The 16,253-nt window shown below is 47.7% G+C and overlaps 1 protein-coding gene across 1 annotated transcript in view; it reads right to left on the reverse strand.

Moving 5' to 3' along the window:
• Positions 1–626: 626 nt before the first annotated feature.
• Positions 627–16,253, reverse strand: part of PRKCH (protein kinase C eta) — a 113,271-nt gene continuing 97,644 nt past the window's right edge. The window contains exons 13-14 of the mRNA XM_039733064.1: positions 3,011–3,154; positions 627–1,630 (exon numbers count right to left, since the gene is read on the reverse strand). Of these exons, the coding sequence (XP_039588998.1) occupies positions 1,484–1,630; positions 3,011–3,154 (291 nt within the window). The 3' untranslated portion in view covers positions 627–1,483. The remainder of the gene's footprint in view (positions 1,631–3,010; positions 3,155–16,253) is intronic.

The raw sequence follows: 16,253 nt of genomic DNA on the forward strand, positions 1-16,253 counted from the left end.
GGGTCTGAGCTGTGATGGGGGTTGTGCCTCTGTAATTTCCATGCCCAAGGCTCCTGCTCCCCACTTCACAACTTCCACAGCTGCAGTTCTGTGCAGAACTGTCCCTCTCTGCTGCACCTCACCCTTTTCTCAAGTTAAAGCATGTGAGGAGCCCAATACAAACATCATCAGTTTTGCAAGGGGCTAGAAATCCTTTCCTTCTTCAGAAATTTGTATCTGCCCAAGGAAGAGGCTATAAACCTGTCACACAGCTTCGAGCCCAGCAAGGAGTGCAAAGGTGAGCCAAGGAGCTTCAGAAAAACCATCCAGCTTCCAGGAGAACAGGAAAAGCATAGAACCATCTCCCAGAGCATCTGGGTTCCAGAATCTGCACTGAAAAATCATCTCAGACTGCCTGTGGCAGAAGCTTGAGGATGCAACTGATAAGAAGTGCCCTGTGAGTAATGAGCTCTTAAATCGAAACCAAACCAAGTCACTCTGTATCTTTAGATAAGGTTTATCACTCTCATGGGAGAAAAGCTGTCCTTTTGTGTTACCTGTTGGTTGACAACTCTGCCTTCAAGCAGCTTGCCAGCTCTGCGGCTCCATCGCAATAATGCTACAAATAATTTAAGTGCTACCACTTTGGATCAAAATTTTAATGAGGCACTAAACCCACAAAAGGGGCTCTGTGTAACATAATTAAATAGAAAGGGCCTAAATAAACAGTACAACAAGTTACATTATAGTTGAAAACAGCTGGGAGGCAAAGAAAGGAGCATTGAAGATGCATGATGTAAAAAGGCATTTCACAGAATGCAAACACTAAAACTTTTCAACACGCACAAAGAGTAAAACACTACGAGCACATGACTTCCCTTTGATTTGGAAGAATCTGTGTGGGGCACAGGGCATTTGTTTTTTTTTCCTTCTGCTAGTCAGCACAATGAAATATTTCACATGGGAACCCAAACAGTGTCAAAAAGAGCCATTTGTGCTTGGGAAAGAAATAAATACTGCAGGAAACAGGTAAAGTCAGTAGGAACATCTGGTTCAGTCAGGCCATGGGATGTTGGATGACGACTCCAAAATGCTGGACAGTGCTGGGACTACTCAGAAGAGTCTTGCAAACAATCAGCATTATAACAAGTCTATTTGGCTCAGGGCTGCAAGACACTTGTTCCATGCTCAAGCCGACTCCTCGAATCCACTGCAAGCGGTGACATTGAGGCTGAGCAAACCAGCTCTGCATCCAATGCTCTGTCTGCATCAGCTATTTACAGTATCATGTTTGTTCCACCCCTGTCAATATTTGATCCAAGAGCTGCAGAAGCCCTACAAACACAGGAAGGTTTCAATTTCACATTAAGGTAACACTGACAGTGGTGCTGCTGTATCGTGCCAGTCAGTGCACTGCTACTCCTTGAGAATGAAATTACTGGTAAACTTGGTTTTCATTTAATTTCCTCCCAGTCCTCTCAACAGCCTTTCTCCAGAGCCATTGCTATTCCAACATGTCTGGGTTGGTGAATGAAAAATGTCTAAATTCATCCTGGTTTATCATTGCAAGGATCCCTTCTTCAATGGGGGTCAGGATGGGCTCCTCTTTTATAAAATCTGGATCAAAGTTGCTCACGTCATCTTTGGATTTCTGTCAAATGCAAAACACAAAGGAAAGACACGTCAAAAGCATGTATCATCTGCTTGATCCTTGCTCTGTATCTGAGTGCATTGAACCATCACTTCCATAACCCAGGCTGAGCTGACTGAGAGCTTTTTCTGGGCTTGCCTCTCACAGAGCAAAGCCTTTTCCAGCCTCTGAAGGTTCTGACAGGGAACCCCCTCTCAAATTTAACTGGCAGCAACCCTGGGGGCTTCCCTGGCCGGACATGGCAGGGCAGGGCACATAAATCAGTCTCTCCTCTCAAGTGGCAGCACAGTCACCAGCTGTGTTCCCAACTGGCTGACTCCACACAGACCCTCCTCATCTGCACAGTGTCTCAGCTGGGTTTTGGGGAGGGGGTGGAGGGCACTTCTCTTAGTGCCAGCCATTAAACTCACACAATACTGAATTATTGGGCCGTGGGAAGACAAATGGCTGGCCTCCAGGTGCTGGATTCCTCGCTGTGTGCCACAGAGTGGGGCTGTTTAGGATGCACACACACAAACTGGGTTTGTGGTACATTTTCATGAGGCGTGTGTTTTTCCTGCACCCTGAGCAAGATATTTTATTGACATTGAGGTCAATAAAATTTATTGACACTGAAGTCTAACATTCCCAGATCCTGCCCAGCTTGTGGCAGACTGAGCAGGCTGCCTCAGCCTTTGATTCAGGCTAAGGGGCAACTCGAGATTCTGCTTTTGAGCTGTCACACCTCCCCAGGTGTATCTGGGGTATCTGATCTTGCACCCAGTGCTCAGGGAGCAGGACTGGGTGGGCCATTGCCACTGAGAGCTCACAGAGTGACCTCAGCATGAGACAAGCCACCCCAGGCAATAATCTGAAAGACAAGGAAGCCACAGTGGAATGGCTGTCCATGAAGAGCAGTGCTCTTCTCTCACAGAGCATCCTCAGGGCTGTGTGACACCACTGGGGACAGGCACTGTGTCCTGGGCAGCCTCTCTGCCATTGGAAGCACTCACTGACAGTGGCCTGAGCAGGGAGCACTGTGCTGGGGGCTGAACACACACAGAGAGGCAAGGGAGAGACAGCCTTGCTGTGGAGGGGTAGCTGGAGTGAGGAGGATGAAGATTACTTACCCTGTTTTATCTTTGGGGCAAGCCAAAGGGTACTTGAGTGCCTAACCTACTGCAGCTGCTTTTACAAATCTGCATCTTTTCACTGAGCTGCCTTTTACAATCCAGCATGGAAGGGAAAAGTGGTGGCTCACCAGGTGGCCAACCAGCAGCCAAGCCAGGGTCAGAGGCCTCACTTCCCTTCCTGTCTCACGGGAATAAATCTGCTTACAGAGCCAAAAAGAGGGGGAAAAGCCCCAAGGGATCCCTTCCCCCAGCCCTCCTCCCCACGTACGATGCGGGGCCTGAAGGGGGGCTCCATCTGCCTCTTGTTCAGCAGATCCCAGTCCAGCTCCTTGAAGTAGGGGTGCCGCAGGATTGCGCTCTCGCCGCCCAGCCCGGCGCTGCCCAGCCGCATCGTGGGGTTCTTTGTCATGAACTGCAAAACAGAAAGGGCTGTTTGTTCCCTCCCATCCGGCACGGCCACGGGAGAGGGACCCATTAGCAGCCACACAAAAGCTTGTCCTCAGCTTTCCTGTTGAACTCAGCTGCTGGCCGGACTTCTCAAGTTCCTTGTAATGGAACCGCATGCGAGGAACTTGACTCGCTCCCCAGAGGAAGAAGTCAGGGTGTGTTTCTCCCCGGTCTTTTGGTGAAATCCTTGATTACCACAGTAAGAAAAGAAAGTTGAGTGTCATCACTTGCAATATTACAAATATTGCCCGGTGTGTTTGGTCATTATTTGGTTTCTGTATTAATTTCTCAGGAGTACAAGCTCGCTCTCAAACGCCGCCCAGCAGCCAGCCAGGCTTTGGCCTGGACTCAGTCCTGAGCTGTGCCTTTTTCCTAAACCTCTCCCTGTTGAAGCCCTGCCAGATGCCTATGCTTCCCTTCCTGTCATCTCAGGAAACAGAGGAAAATGGGCAAGGCTCTGGCTTTTAGAGCCCTCTGACCCTGAGCTGATGGAGCAGACAGGTGACCGTCTCCTCTCTCACTGCTGAAACGCCAATAAAGGGTTTCATTTTGTAACATTTTTATTCTGCTGCCAGCAAAAAAGAAATCTCAAACCTCAGCCAAAGTGTCCTGACTTGCCAGGGAGCAATGAGGAAAGGCACACATCACACAGACGGTGTGAGAGGGCCCCGGTGGGTGCGCTTTAGGTCCTGATGAAAATGATGAAGTGTGAGTGCTGTGGATATTCTTAAAGGGGAGGAGAATCCTTTCCCCAGGAAGGGAAAGAACTGCTTGGCTTGTTAATTTAGTATTACAGTTCTTGAAAACTCAGTAATAAACAATCTTTCCCCTTCCCTCAAGTATTTCCAATTCACTGGAGAAACCAGGTTATGTTTAAACTGGGAAAATAGCTGCTTTTATTTGCCTATTGAAACAGCAGCATAAAGCAAGCTGCACTCCGTGGAGGTGTCCAGACGATTTCCTGGAAGATGAAAGAGCATTATGTTTAGCAAACAGCTGAAGCAGCCAAAGCAGACAATCAGTCACTGTTTTGGGAATGGCCAAGTCTGCTGCATCTCAGCACTGGGGGAATGAAAAGAAGGGGAGGTGCAGCGAGAGACCAGCTTCATTCTGCCTGCAGGAGCCTTTCACAAGGTACAAACTCTCCTAGGACAAGAGGATAAAGGGTCTACTCATTCCCCATCTAGAGAGAAGGTGGGGAGGAGAAAGATGACTGCCTGATTTATAGAATTCTCCCCAGCACCCCATTCTGGGGGTGTTACAGTGATGAAGCAAATGTGGCATCTGTAGCTGACACCTTGCAGGACCCCAGACTCTGCTGGCATCAGCACAAACCCCCCAGCCCTACCCTGATCCCCTGAACCCTTTGAGGTCATGTGCTGCCACAGGATTCCCCACAGCAGAACCATTTTCCAGTGTTCTACCCAAAACATCAGTCGAAAGAGCTGCCAGGTGCCCCCAGATTTGTAGGAGGAGCCACCAGGACAGGAACAAAGCTGAGGTGGCTGCTGCAGCTGGGCTCTCCCCACGCTCCTCTGGACTCTTCAGCCCCTGGTGATGCAGCATTTCCAGGGTCAGGCCCATGGACAGGCACAACTTCTGTGTCTCCCCAAACCTTCCAGCCTGTTCTTCACCCTTTCTACCAGCAGAACTTCAACACAATTTCTTTTCCAAGAGACTGCACCAACATTTCGGTGGGATAGTGATATCCCCAGAAACAGCTTGGTTTCCAAACAAGAAATGGGTCAAGCCAAAATCTCTGAGAGACCTGGTTCAGACAAGCCTTTGCAAGCCTTGAACTAGGCTTCTTTGTTTTGCAAAACAGACCAGAAACCTCCTGGCAGCCCTGTCTTTCTCTGGAGATTCGTTCTTTGTCCCCACAGATGGATATCTGCACCCCACTGGCTCTTATTTGCATTGCTGGAACACCTAGAAAGCTCAGACAAGACCAGAGCTTGCTGGTGCTGGGAGTGGTATAGATTGAAACATTCCAAAAGACAAGAAAAAAATGAAGAAAAGATCTGGGAATACATCACATGTCTCCTGGCTCCTGCCCTACCACCTCCATCACACCAGGAACCTTCTGTTAAATGTGGAAAGGGAAAAAATAATCATGAAAGTAAATAAACTCTGAAAAGGACTGGCAACAAACTTTGCTTGGGTTCCCATTCACGCCCAACCATATAAGACCAAAACCTGAACCCAAATGCCCATTTCCAGACCAGTTCAGAGCCCTGGGATATAAAAGTGTGTTTATATTCCTATTTGCTTGATGTATTCCATGTGATGGCAAAACTGCACCAAGCAAAGAAATCCAATGCAACAAAAGAAGAGCCAACATAAATTCATTCCTGGCTGCTTAAAACACCCTTTTTGTTAGGACAATGAGGATTAGGCAAAGGCCATCCCTTAAGGTAACACAACATTCAAACCAAAACTGTTCAAATTCAAGTGGCCAGCTCCAATTTTTCTATTGGACCCAGAGATTGGAAACCTCAGGTGGGTAACTCTAGGCACCATCCACCCCACAAAGGAGGCAGGAGAAGAGTGAAGGATTCAAATTCATCTGCTGCTGGAGCACATTTCCTTGGCTGGCTCCTGAAACCAATGCCAGGTTTCCACAAAACCCCTCTGAATTATTCCTTGCCTGCAACAGGAATGGGCTGACCTAAGCTCAGTGCTGCTGCCTCTCTGGCTCTGTAAACACAGGACTGTGAAACACAAGGGGCTGCAGTGACCCCACAACATCTTAAACCACCTTGGAGAGGACTCTCTGAGCCTGATTCCCAAGTGCTGGAAGCACCCAAAGCAAGCCAGCAGGACCTTGGAAGTGAGTTACAGACCATGCACTCTACCAAGAGCATGAACACAACGTGAAGAGGCTCCCCTTCCATGGCAGTCAAACTCACACTGGTCTGCTTCAGCAAAAATGAGGCACAGGTAGCCCAGAGAATGCCTCACCCCTGGAAGAACTCAAGGTCAGGTTGGATGGGGCTCTGGGCACGTGAAACACAGCCCTGCAGTCTGGGCAGTGCAGCACCACGCCAGGTTACCCAGGCTGTGGGTGCACACACACCTCTGCACACAGGGCTGTGATGGAAAACCCCATGGCTGCTCCTCCCTCACATAAAATCTCCTGGTGAACTTTGGAGGTGGCAGGTCCATCACAGTCTGGTGAAGGGGATGTGTTTCTCCGGGAAGAGGCTCCTGTCTTTATCTGGGCTGAAAAGCAGGAGTGCAAATGATGACTCCAACAGAGACACACTGATGCTCTGCACTGGAACAGTTGCCTGCTTTGCTGTAAGAGGTACATAAAATGACAGAATGAAATTTTGAAGCCTGCTTGCACTAAAATAACAAAGCCTCTAAAACACTATTTGAATTCACTGGGAATTACTGCACTGACACAGAAATGGATGAATTTTCAGTTTGTGTTGCCCAGCAGGCAGAAAAACCCAAGACTCCAATGACCTCTCAAAGGCTCCAAAACCCATGAATCCTGCTTCCTCCCTGCCTGAGGCAGCACTGACATTTCTCAGGGCAGCATGTGGCAGACCAACTCGTGCTGCCTCTGCTGTCTGATGGCACTAACAGCAAAGCAAAGAGCTCAAGACTTCCAAAGAACTTAAATTAGCAACTCTGCCTCCATCTCTGAAATGAGTACCTGCAGCCCATGCACCTGTCCTGACCATGTGAGAGGCTCTTGTGCAGCAGGAAGGGTGAAGTGCTGAGACTGCACAGACACTGTCCCTGCACACACAGGGCAAAGGTTTTCAGAAGTGTAGCTCCTCTTCCCCGTGATCCCCTTGGCTGCACTCAAAACCAGCTGGGAAATGTCTTACAGAGTGTTTGCTGTCCTGGCATTCCTGGGAAGGCCAGAGGTTGACACTTGCTTCATAGGTTTGATAGCCCTCAATGCCCTTCCAAGGACAACCCTCCAATGCAGGTGGTGACAGATGTTCAGCAGAAAGTTTTTTTGTGGAAAGATGTCATCTCCTCATGCTTAATTATCTCTATTTTTCCACAATAACCATGAATGCAGCACAAACCTCAGCCTCTGGCACACAGATGAAGAAGAAACACAAAGAAAAAAAAATTAACAGTAATAAAAACAAGGCAAACCAGAGATGTTCCTGAGCAAAAAGAAACCCAAATCCAAGATGCCTCCCAGCAAAACCAATAACAACACTATCAAGCTCAAACCTGAACCAGGCTGTCAAGCCCTTGCTCTGTGACCACATCCAGCCATGGGAAATTACCCCATTCCCAGGGAAAGGAGCCCCTTGGGAGCATCCTCAGACTGGGATCCTTTGGGCTACACCAGTTTGCTGAGCAGCAAACTGGAGCAAGGCTCTCCCTGTCCTCAGCTCACCCTCCCAGCAGCATCGCAGCCAAAACCAGCAGCTGGCATGAGCCAAAACCATGACTTCACGAGATCATTTGAAAACCTTTACTGAGAGAAAATGCAGCAAGCCATGACAAGAAATTAAAAGCTGGGGATTAGTCCACAGAGGGCCCGTGAAGCTACAAGGAAAAAATGCTGCCATAGCAGTGCCAGCCACTGGGGAAAATCTGTGTCAGCTCTGGGAGCTCAGCCTGCAGCAGGTGAGGGGATCTGTGCTGGTCCTCCCCTTCACCCACAGCTCAGACCATGCTGGGAAGGGCTCCAGGACTCCCAGAACACTGGGTAAGGCTGTGGTGGACTCTTCCAGTGTTGCTCACATGCAGCATTGCAACTTCTGTCTCAAGAGGCTGAGTCTGCAAATCAGTCTCATGGCCTGGGAGTCACTGCAGGGATGTTTGCACAAATCAGCCATTTCCTTGCATTTATTTCCTTGAATTACAAGTCCCCTTTCTCAATACTGGAATCCCTGAGTGGCTTTACGGAACTGATGTATTTGTTGTTTGCATGAGGACCATTAATTTCATGAGTAATATCACAGATTACGTGAAATTGCATCACGTTCTAGGGAAACATTAACAAGGCCCAGTCCTGTCACAAGAGTGCTGCACTTCAGGAAGAGAAATACAACTTTCTGCTCAGTCCCTTCACACTGTCAGCCATCTGGACAAGAAAGAAATCATTCTTTCTTGTACTAAAGAGCCTTTTAGACACACCAGTTCCCACCAGGTCTCTGGTGTATTTACCCTGCAGGAGAAATCCTGTGTCCCAGCAGTTTATCTTTCAAACACAAGCACACAGCAGAGAGGGAGGATATTCCCAATCATACAGGCAGGGAAGAGAGACCAAGGAAAATTCATTATTTTATTTTGCCAGGAGCCCAAGGGCAGCCTGTCACAGACAGGATGGCAGTACCTCAGTGCCACCTCCTCTGCATCACACCCTGTGCCTCACAGGGCCCCCACTCAAATTGTGGCACTCTAATAGTCAAGTCAAACTGTTAAAAGAATGGAAGACTTTCCTGTTTGTGATTTTAAAATTTTCCTGGTGTTTCTCTCATGTTGGTACCAAAGTAAAGAGCAGCAGCAGCAGCACAGGAGATTAATGCCCCACAGTCTCCCTCCAGTAATGAGGGAGAGCAGGAGATCAGGAGATACCCAAGGTGCTTCTCTTCATTAAGATTCATGAGCTAAACTAACAGGGCAGAAATTAACTGGAAAGGAAATAAGATTTCTCAAAGATCCATTTGATCTGAGACAAAGGGGAATCATTATATAAATAGAGCAATTACTCTAATTAAGGCTTCCCTACATGAATCTCTCGACTGAATGCTGCAGTTGCTGAAAACAGTTTGGCTGCCTATTATGCAAGGCAAACAAACCCACGGTCTGGGGTGTCATTAGCCCTCAAACAAAGAAGAAAGACGGTTCTATGGTTTTGTCTGTTAATGCCTGTATTATTTTTAATGACTGGAAGCCAAGAATTTTTTTTAATTTCTTTTTTTTTTTTTTTTAAATACAAAGCTGCTCATTGCAAAGCTCCCATCAGCCTCCATCCCAGTGCTGCCAGGTGATGCTCACAAATGTGCGCTCATTTTGAGCCCAGAATTGTCTTTTGCTCTCCTGGGCAAAGCTCCCATCAGCCTCCATCCCAGTGCTGCCAGGTGATGCTCACAAATGTGCCTCATTTCCCCATGTGGGAGCATTCCAGGGCTTGGACACACGAGTGGGCTACAGGAGGTGAGGGAGGCACAGCCCAAGCAGTGCCTTGTTGTGGTTGTGGGCCAGGCACTTGGAAACTGGAATCCTCCTGACCTTCCCTGAGCACTGTGCTGCTGAGAGCAGGCCTGGAGTCACCGTGGCTCTCTCAAATGCCACCTCTGTCTCCTCTGGGGATTTGCTCTGCCTGCACCCATCAGAGGCCAGGTGGTGCCTCTGCTCCCCTCCTGCACACACAGGGATCAGTTGCTGGGAGCCCTGATTGCTGCCAGTGCAACTCAGTGGTGGTGGGGCAGGATGTGGATGTGGGTCCCCCCCATCAGGGTGTGGGTACCCCCCTGCTGCAGTCCTGGGAGCAGCTGAAATCCTTCAGTGCAGAGAAGGTGCAGCAAGCACAGTGCCAGGGTTCAGAAGTACAAGGCTGCCCTGAAAGCATTTTAAGGAAAGGGGGGAGGAAGAGACAAGAGTGTGAAATATCTGTTATCTCCTTTTCCAGATAAAAAGGAGAAGGGAGGTAAAAATAAGTCTTCAGCCCAGCTCCCGAAAAGCCAGAAGAATGTAACAATAGGCATGACAGAAGTCACATGTCCAATGTGCCAGCCCCAGGCAAGAAGGACAAAATGTCAGTGCAGTGGGTATTAAGCAGATAAATTTGATCTCACTTTCCCCTGGTGCAGAAATGGCTGCTCGATGCTGCCCAGACAGAGCTTGAGAGAACAAGAAGGATTAACTGGATTGCAAACAGTGCTGAGCAAGAGAACAGCAAAATAAACCCAGGTGGACTGACCAGCAAAATAAACCCAGGTGGACAGAGCAACTCCCATGTGGGACAGACACATCTGGCTCCAGATCTGGCAGTGGTGTAAACTGCTGAGACTCTGCTGACTACCACAATGAAATGCTGCCTGAACACTACAAACTTCCTCACTGTGCTAGAATCTACCTGTTTCCTTGCCTCTCCCCACTCGTCAGCACTAATGTAGAATAAAAAGGCCACAAGTATCAAGTGCATGGCTTGAGGCCCCTGAGGATAATTACTGATTTTTGACACTTTGCTTTTGGTACTTCTGTAATCAGTAATAGTAAGTAGACATTAACTCCAGTCATTGGCTATAAGGAATATTTGATAAAGGTTTTAGTCAGGATGACACCCCACAAAGCTGTGCTTTCAGAACTGAGCAGTCACCCCTGCAGGGGTCACCAGCTGCAGGGGCTGCTCAGACATTATCAAAATCCTGCTGCTGGTTTTCAATTACCACAGTCAGGCTACAGGTACAGCACGGGGATATGCAGGTCCATTACTCAATCAATACATCAATCAGAGTAGCACAAACATGAAGGTAAAATGAGCATCACACTTATTAACAGACTGGGAGCATGATCCCACTCTCATTTTAAGCAGGAGTAAAATCTCCCTTGGGTTGCAGGGGAAAACAATTAATCCTTTTCTGATAGTCCTGTCAAGAGGAACTGGGAATCTGTTACACAACCCTGGGTGGTCTATTTACATAGGGTCAAGTACAAAGGGGACTAAAGTGCCCTGAACAAACCTGTAAAGTCCAATAAAGAAAAAAAAAATACTTCAAAGGAGCTTTTTTTTTTTTTTTTTTTTTTTTTTGTAGTCCTGGTTATATTTAAATTCTTTTAATTTTAAAGTTCCTGAGAAGACACAGCATGTCATAAAATTCAAAGCTGGAGGGATGAGTAAGACCTAAAGCCCTGGCCAGTTCAGTCAGCCAGAGTTTTGTCACCTCTATCACAGTGTGAAGACCTCCCAGTTAGATGGACTGGCCCCTTCTGCAGGGGCTGCACAGCCAGAGCTGGCCCCATCCTACAGCAATCATCCCCAAACCCAGGGTGGACCCAGGGTCTCAAAGGAACCCTTAGGCTTTCCCCAAGACTGGATTTTAAGGGACTTCTCCAAACCCCTTTTCTGAGTCTTTAAGTTCACTTTAGATATGGCAGAGCTGAGGAAGAAGCCTGGACCACAAGTCTTAGGCTCAGATACGGGAACTGCTCCTTCCTGAGCACAGGGAGTATGGAGGAAAAAAAGATGGGGAAGACAAAGTTGGCACTATGAACACACCTTCACCTTCCCCCATCCCTGGCAGGAAAGAGGAGCATGAGTCACACCAGGCTGCTTCAGGAGCTTTTTCTGAAGTAAATCTGAGCTTGCAGGCTGCAGACTCAAACGAGAAGCTAATTTCAGCCGTTGGAAAGGGAATGGTGAAAGACCTAATGACTATTTCAGGATGAATTTGGCCTTGGAAAGCTCTATACAGATATTTGTCTTTTTCTTTCAGAGTGAATTATTCAGAAGCATGGGATTGTCACCCTGGGAAAGAGGAGCACTTGAGAAAAAGGTGTGATCAATCAACAGGAGAGATTAAAATCACAGGGAAAAGCTGTTTGCTTTTTAAGAATTAGGAGGGCAAAAGTAAAAGACAGCAAGTTACAGACATGGATGTGCAAGGCAAAAGAGGTAAGAAGGCAACCTGTGGTGGGGCACAGCCCTGTCACCTCACCATGGTGTGTTTATGGCAGAAATGAGGATAATTTAAAACTGCAGAGCTCCTCCCCAGCTGGGAAACAACAGGCTCCAGAGCCCTACTTTTGCAGCAGTGGCTGTGGAGCCAACCAGGAAATGCAAGATGAAAGCATTTCTGAAAAACAAAATAAAGGAAAAATGTGTACACAGATCCAGCACAGAGCTTCACAGAGACATTTAAATATCAACCTCATGCTGAAAGCCAAAGCTTAATCAAATTGTGCAAGGGAATTTATGGAGACTGCCAACTCTGAAGAGATGCCAAGGAGAATAATTTATTGGCATTTGAAGGCACTCTTAATATCTATCTGCCTTTGTTAGCAGGCTCCTCAGCTCTGAGGATAAAGCAATGAGCTCATCCAGCTCCCTCTTTGATTTCAGTGGGTCCACCATCATGCTGTCCCTTTTCCTTTTGAACTTTGCCTAAAAAATGCATCTGGTTCATTCAGAAACAAGTTCATTCTGTCCATTCCAGCACTGAATGGGAAACAGATTATCTGCCTTTTTCTGCCACTTGGAAAGGAAGAACCTGGCCCAGATCTGCAGGATACAAATGCAAAGGGGAGACACAACTTTTGCAGGGTGACGCAAGGGCACCATCAGCATCTGGCTGCCTCTTTTCACTCCTCGGAGGTGCTCAGGAGAGGGCTGGGAAGCACAAACAATGGGGTTTGGTTGAGTTTACACAGGGGCCAAAGTGACTGTCCAGGACGTAGGGAAAAGGTGAGGCATGAAGGCAGCAGAAAGCACAGATGTTATAACGAGTGGTGTGCTGAGGGAGGAGGCAGACACCCCTGTGGTATCTGAGCTGGTGACAGCTAGTTCTGACCTCCCCCTGTCCAGAGGTGCTTGACCCCAAACAACTTCAGAATTGAACAAAATAAACTTCTCCAAAGTCCAGAGCACCTCACCCTCCTGCTGAAGTCAGGGGTGAGCAGCTGCAGCAAGTAGGCAGCTGGGATCATCCACGCTCTCCTGCATTCAGACATCTTCGTCAGCAGTTTGCAAACAGCCCTTTCCCCTCCACTCCTCTGTCACAGCAGACTGCTTGCTTTGATTCCATTACAAAATCTGCCTTTAAGTCTTTGTGTTGTAAGAGCTCCATCCCTTTGCCTCCTCTCCTCATCAAGGCATTTTCAATTTGCCCTCAGTGGCGGGGCCAGTCTGGTTCAGCACAGAGCATTCACTATCCACAAAGCCTTTCTGAAAATAAGGGGTCCTCACTGTGGGTTTGGGCACTCAGGGTAGCACCTTAGGGTGGGCAGTTCACTTTGCTTTCTCTCCCTTAGTAAGCCCTGAAGTGTCCCAGGGAATTTTCTGTATGTGGACACTTCCAGCATTGAGAGGGAGCTTATAAAAAAGAGGGAGAGGGACTTTTTACACAGGCAGATAGGGACAAGGGGAACAGTTTTAAACTGAGAGAAGAGATACAGATGAAATATAAGGAAGAAATTTTTGGCCATGGGGTGGTGAGGCACTGGCACAGGATGCCCAGAGAAGCTGTGAATTATCCCTGGAAGTGTTCAAGGCCAGGTTGGGTGGGGTTTGGAGCAACCTGGTCTGGTGGAAGGTGTCCCTGCCCATGGCAGGGGGTTGGAAGTGGATGGTGTTTAAAGTCCCTTCCAACCCAAACCATTCTGTGATCTCCCCACTCTTTTCTTCTCAGTCCCTGTTATGGTAAGTGCCTGCACAGCCTGAATCTCCAGGGGCTCTGCTGGAGCTGTTGTCCTGCATCCAGCCAAACTGGACCGCCCTGTGCACCGGCCATGTGGGACACGAGTAGCTCCTCAGTATTTCCTTGGAATGACAATTTGTACTCCCCAGGGAGTCTTGGATTCAACTTATACACACAAACGTAGTAATAAAATTTATCTCGCTCTATCATCACTTAGGATTCCTGAAAAATGATGGGAAACACTGCTCCTTTTCATGACAAGGAGGGACAGAGGAAGATACCCTTCAAATACAGTTTTTCCTCACCGAGTATCAGCTGCAAATTTGGGGAAGAAGAAAATCATACACACAGACACACTTTCCTAACTTCCACCGAACTTATTTCTATGTATGCATATGGGTACACATAGGAAATCCCAACTTCCTCACCCTGTCTGACAGCCAAGTCGATAAAACAAAGGTCATCAGAGCAGGACTCTGCTCCTGCTGACCCACAAAGCACCACTATTGCTGCAGCTGAGTCTGAAGCACCACTCCCAGACAGGACAGCCTCTTGGAGTTCACCTGACAGTGCAAAGGGGACTTTACACAATTCTGCAAGAACAAAGTCTCAGTGGTGTCTGGAGAGGGCAAAGGAACTCAGTGACACAGAGCAGGAGAGAGTTCACTCACCCATACCATTGGCCTTTCGAGTCACTTCCAGGATGCTGTTCTCTAGAAACATAGCTCATATTTTACTTTTGCATCCTTGGCACTGTAGTGCTGATGCAATTTTTCTCATGCTTGCCCTCAGCCAAGCTCCCCCACTTTCCCAGCCCTCTCACTCTTCACACTAATCCAGGGGCATTTGGGCTCCCCGGTGCTGTTCCACCTGGGCTGAGACTGAGCACAGGCTGCTAAAACCACAGCCAATTTCCTCTGCACCTTCTTCTTTTCTTGTCTGGTGTTTATTTTTGACACAAAACCCACTTGGAGGTGGAGATAACCACTTCTGCCCACTCTCTTAACTACAGTAGGGTTTTTCTCAAAATGCACGTCTTTAGCCAGCTGGAGGAAGGACAGGCTTTAGTCTCATTTGTGTCCCCAAAATATAAAGCTACAGGCAAGGCTGCCTAAGCCTCACTTTTGGAGGCAGCATTTCAGCTAGGCCAGAAGTGTTTCAGAGCTCTCATTAGGACTGGGGGTTAGCACAAAAATGTCAAGAGACATCCTTGGCTTTAGCAAACTCAGCTGTGACAGGAGTTTGGAAATCCAGGGTGCAGAAGGCAGAGCAGTGCTAACACTTCCCTAGGGAGATGCTGCTTTCCAGCCCCTGCTGTTACCAGGCTCTGAGGGTGAAAATATCTAAGCTGCAATCACTCATCCAAATTTCCAAGCCTTTGGGCCAAACATTGCTATTTGAGATCACCAGTCCATGGAGTGACTCCACAGGCTTAGCCCTTCTCTCCTCATCTGAAACCACGCTCAGAAAGGAAAATCCCTGCAGCTCTCCCAGGGAATTTGCTTCCCATTACACCATCGACTTCTGAGACCTGATTTTCAGTGTGTCCCTCCATTCTCCCCTCAAACTCAGCTGCCTGTGAGCCAGGCAGGGTGGCTGAACTGCATTTGAGAAAGGCATGCACGAAGTGAGTGAAACCCGCTGCCAAAAACCCACCCTGCTTACGGGAAGCAAGCGGATTGTATTTCATTTTGCAATCACTCAGCTGAATCCCAAAGCTTCAGCCTGCCTGAAAGCTCCCCTCTCTGCTTCAGCACTTTTTGGTGGTGACAATTAACAAATTCAGAATATTGATATGCTGTAACAAGGTAATCTCTAGCTGCATCTCCCCGTAAGAGATTTGGTGCAGCAGTCTCTGCTCTCTGCATGCTCACACAGTTTCTCCCTCAAGTTTCTCCATGATCAGAACCTAGTGACTGTCCTGTCAGCTGATGGCCAGGAGTATTTGAAACAATTTATTTTACACACACACAAATCCAATAGCTCCTTATAACTGCCATGAACTCCTTGTAACTGCATTCAGGTAGGGCAATGGAGAAACTAAGAATTAAAATCAAAGCAAAACTTATGTCTAGAGCAAGCTGGTCTGAATCCATTCAGCAGCAATTGCCCTCTTCTGCACTTTTATTACTCCTACAAGGAAATCATGCCCAGTCTGACTTGCTCACACAAGCAGAGGAGAGCTCAGTTTGAGTCTTCTCCTCCTGGCTTGAGGCATCAGCACCTGAATTCCCCAGTGACACATTCAGACAGGGCAGGGTATACAAGTGAGATGTTCAACTTTCCTCCTCTGGGAGTATTGACTCCATCAAACCTTGCTGACTTACCTCTGTCCTATTCCCTCCCCAGCCCTCCAGGGGAAATTTCAAGGACAAAAAAAACCCCAAAAAACCAAAAACCATTATAAAGGGAAACAGATAAAAAGGTTTTTTTTTCTGGAGCACAAATATTTCCGCTTTCAATTCTACACAAAGTCTCAGGGCACTGAGGTCAGTTTTGTTTTCCTTGGTACCAGTGCTCACAAACCCTCCAGGAACACCCAGTGACGTAAATGAGGTCCTAAGAACATAGTTTTGTTATTATCAAGAAACTGCAAAGATGAACAGGGTGCAATCTTCAGAAATCATGTGGTTTCTGATGGGGGGAAATTGGTGAAATGCAATTACGCAAAATGAAAGCCAAACAAGGCAACACCATCTGTGAAATTAGTATTACAACTTA

The sequence above is a fragment of the Passer montanus genome, unplaced genomic scaffold (assembly GCF_014805655.1).
Source record: "Passer montanus isolate IOZ18808 unplaced genomic scaffold, ASM1480565v1 scaffold82, whole genome shotgun sequence".
Taxonomy (NCBI): Eukaryota; Metazoa; Chordata; class Aves; order Passeriformes; family Passeridae; genus Passer; species Passer montanus.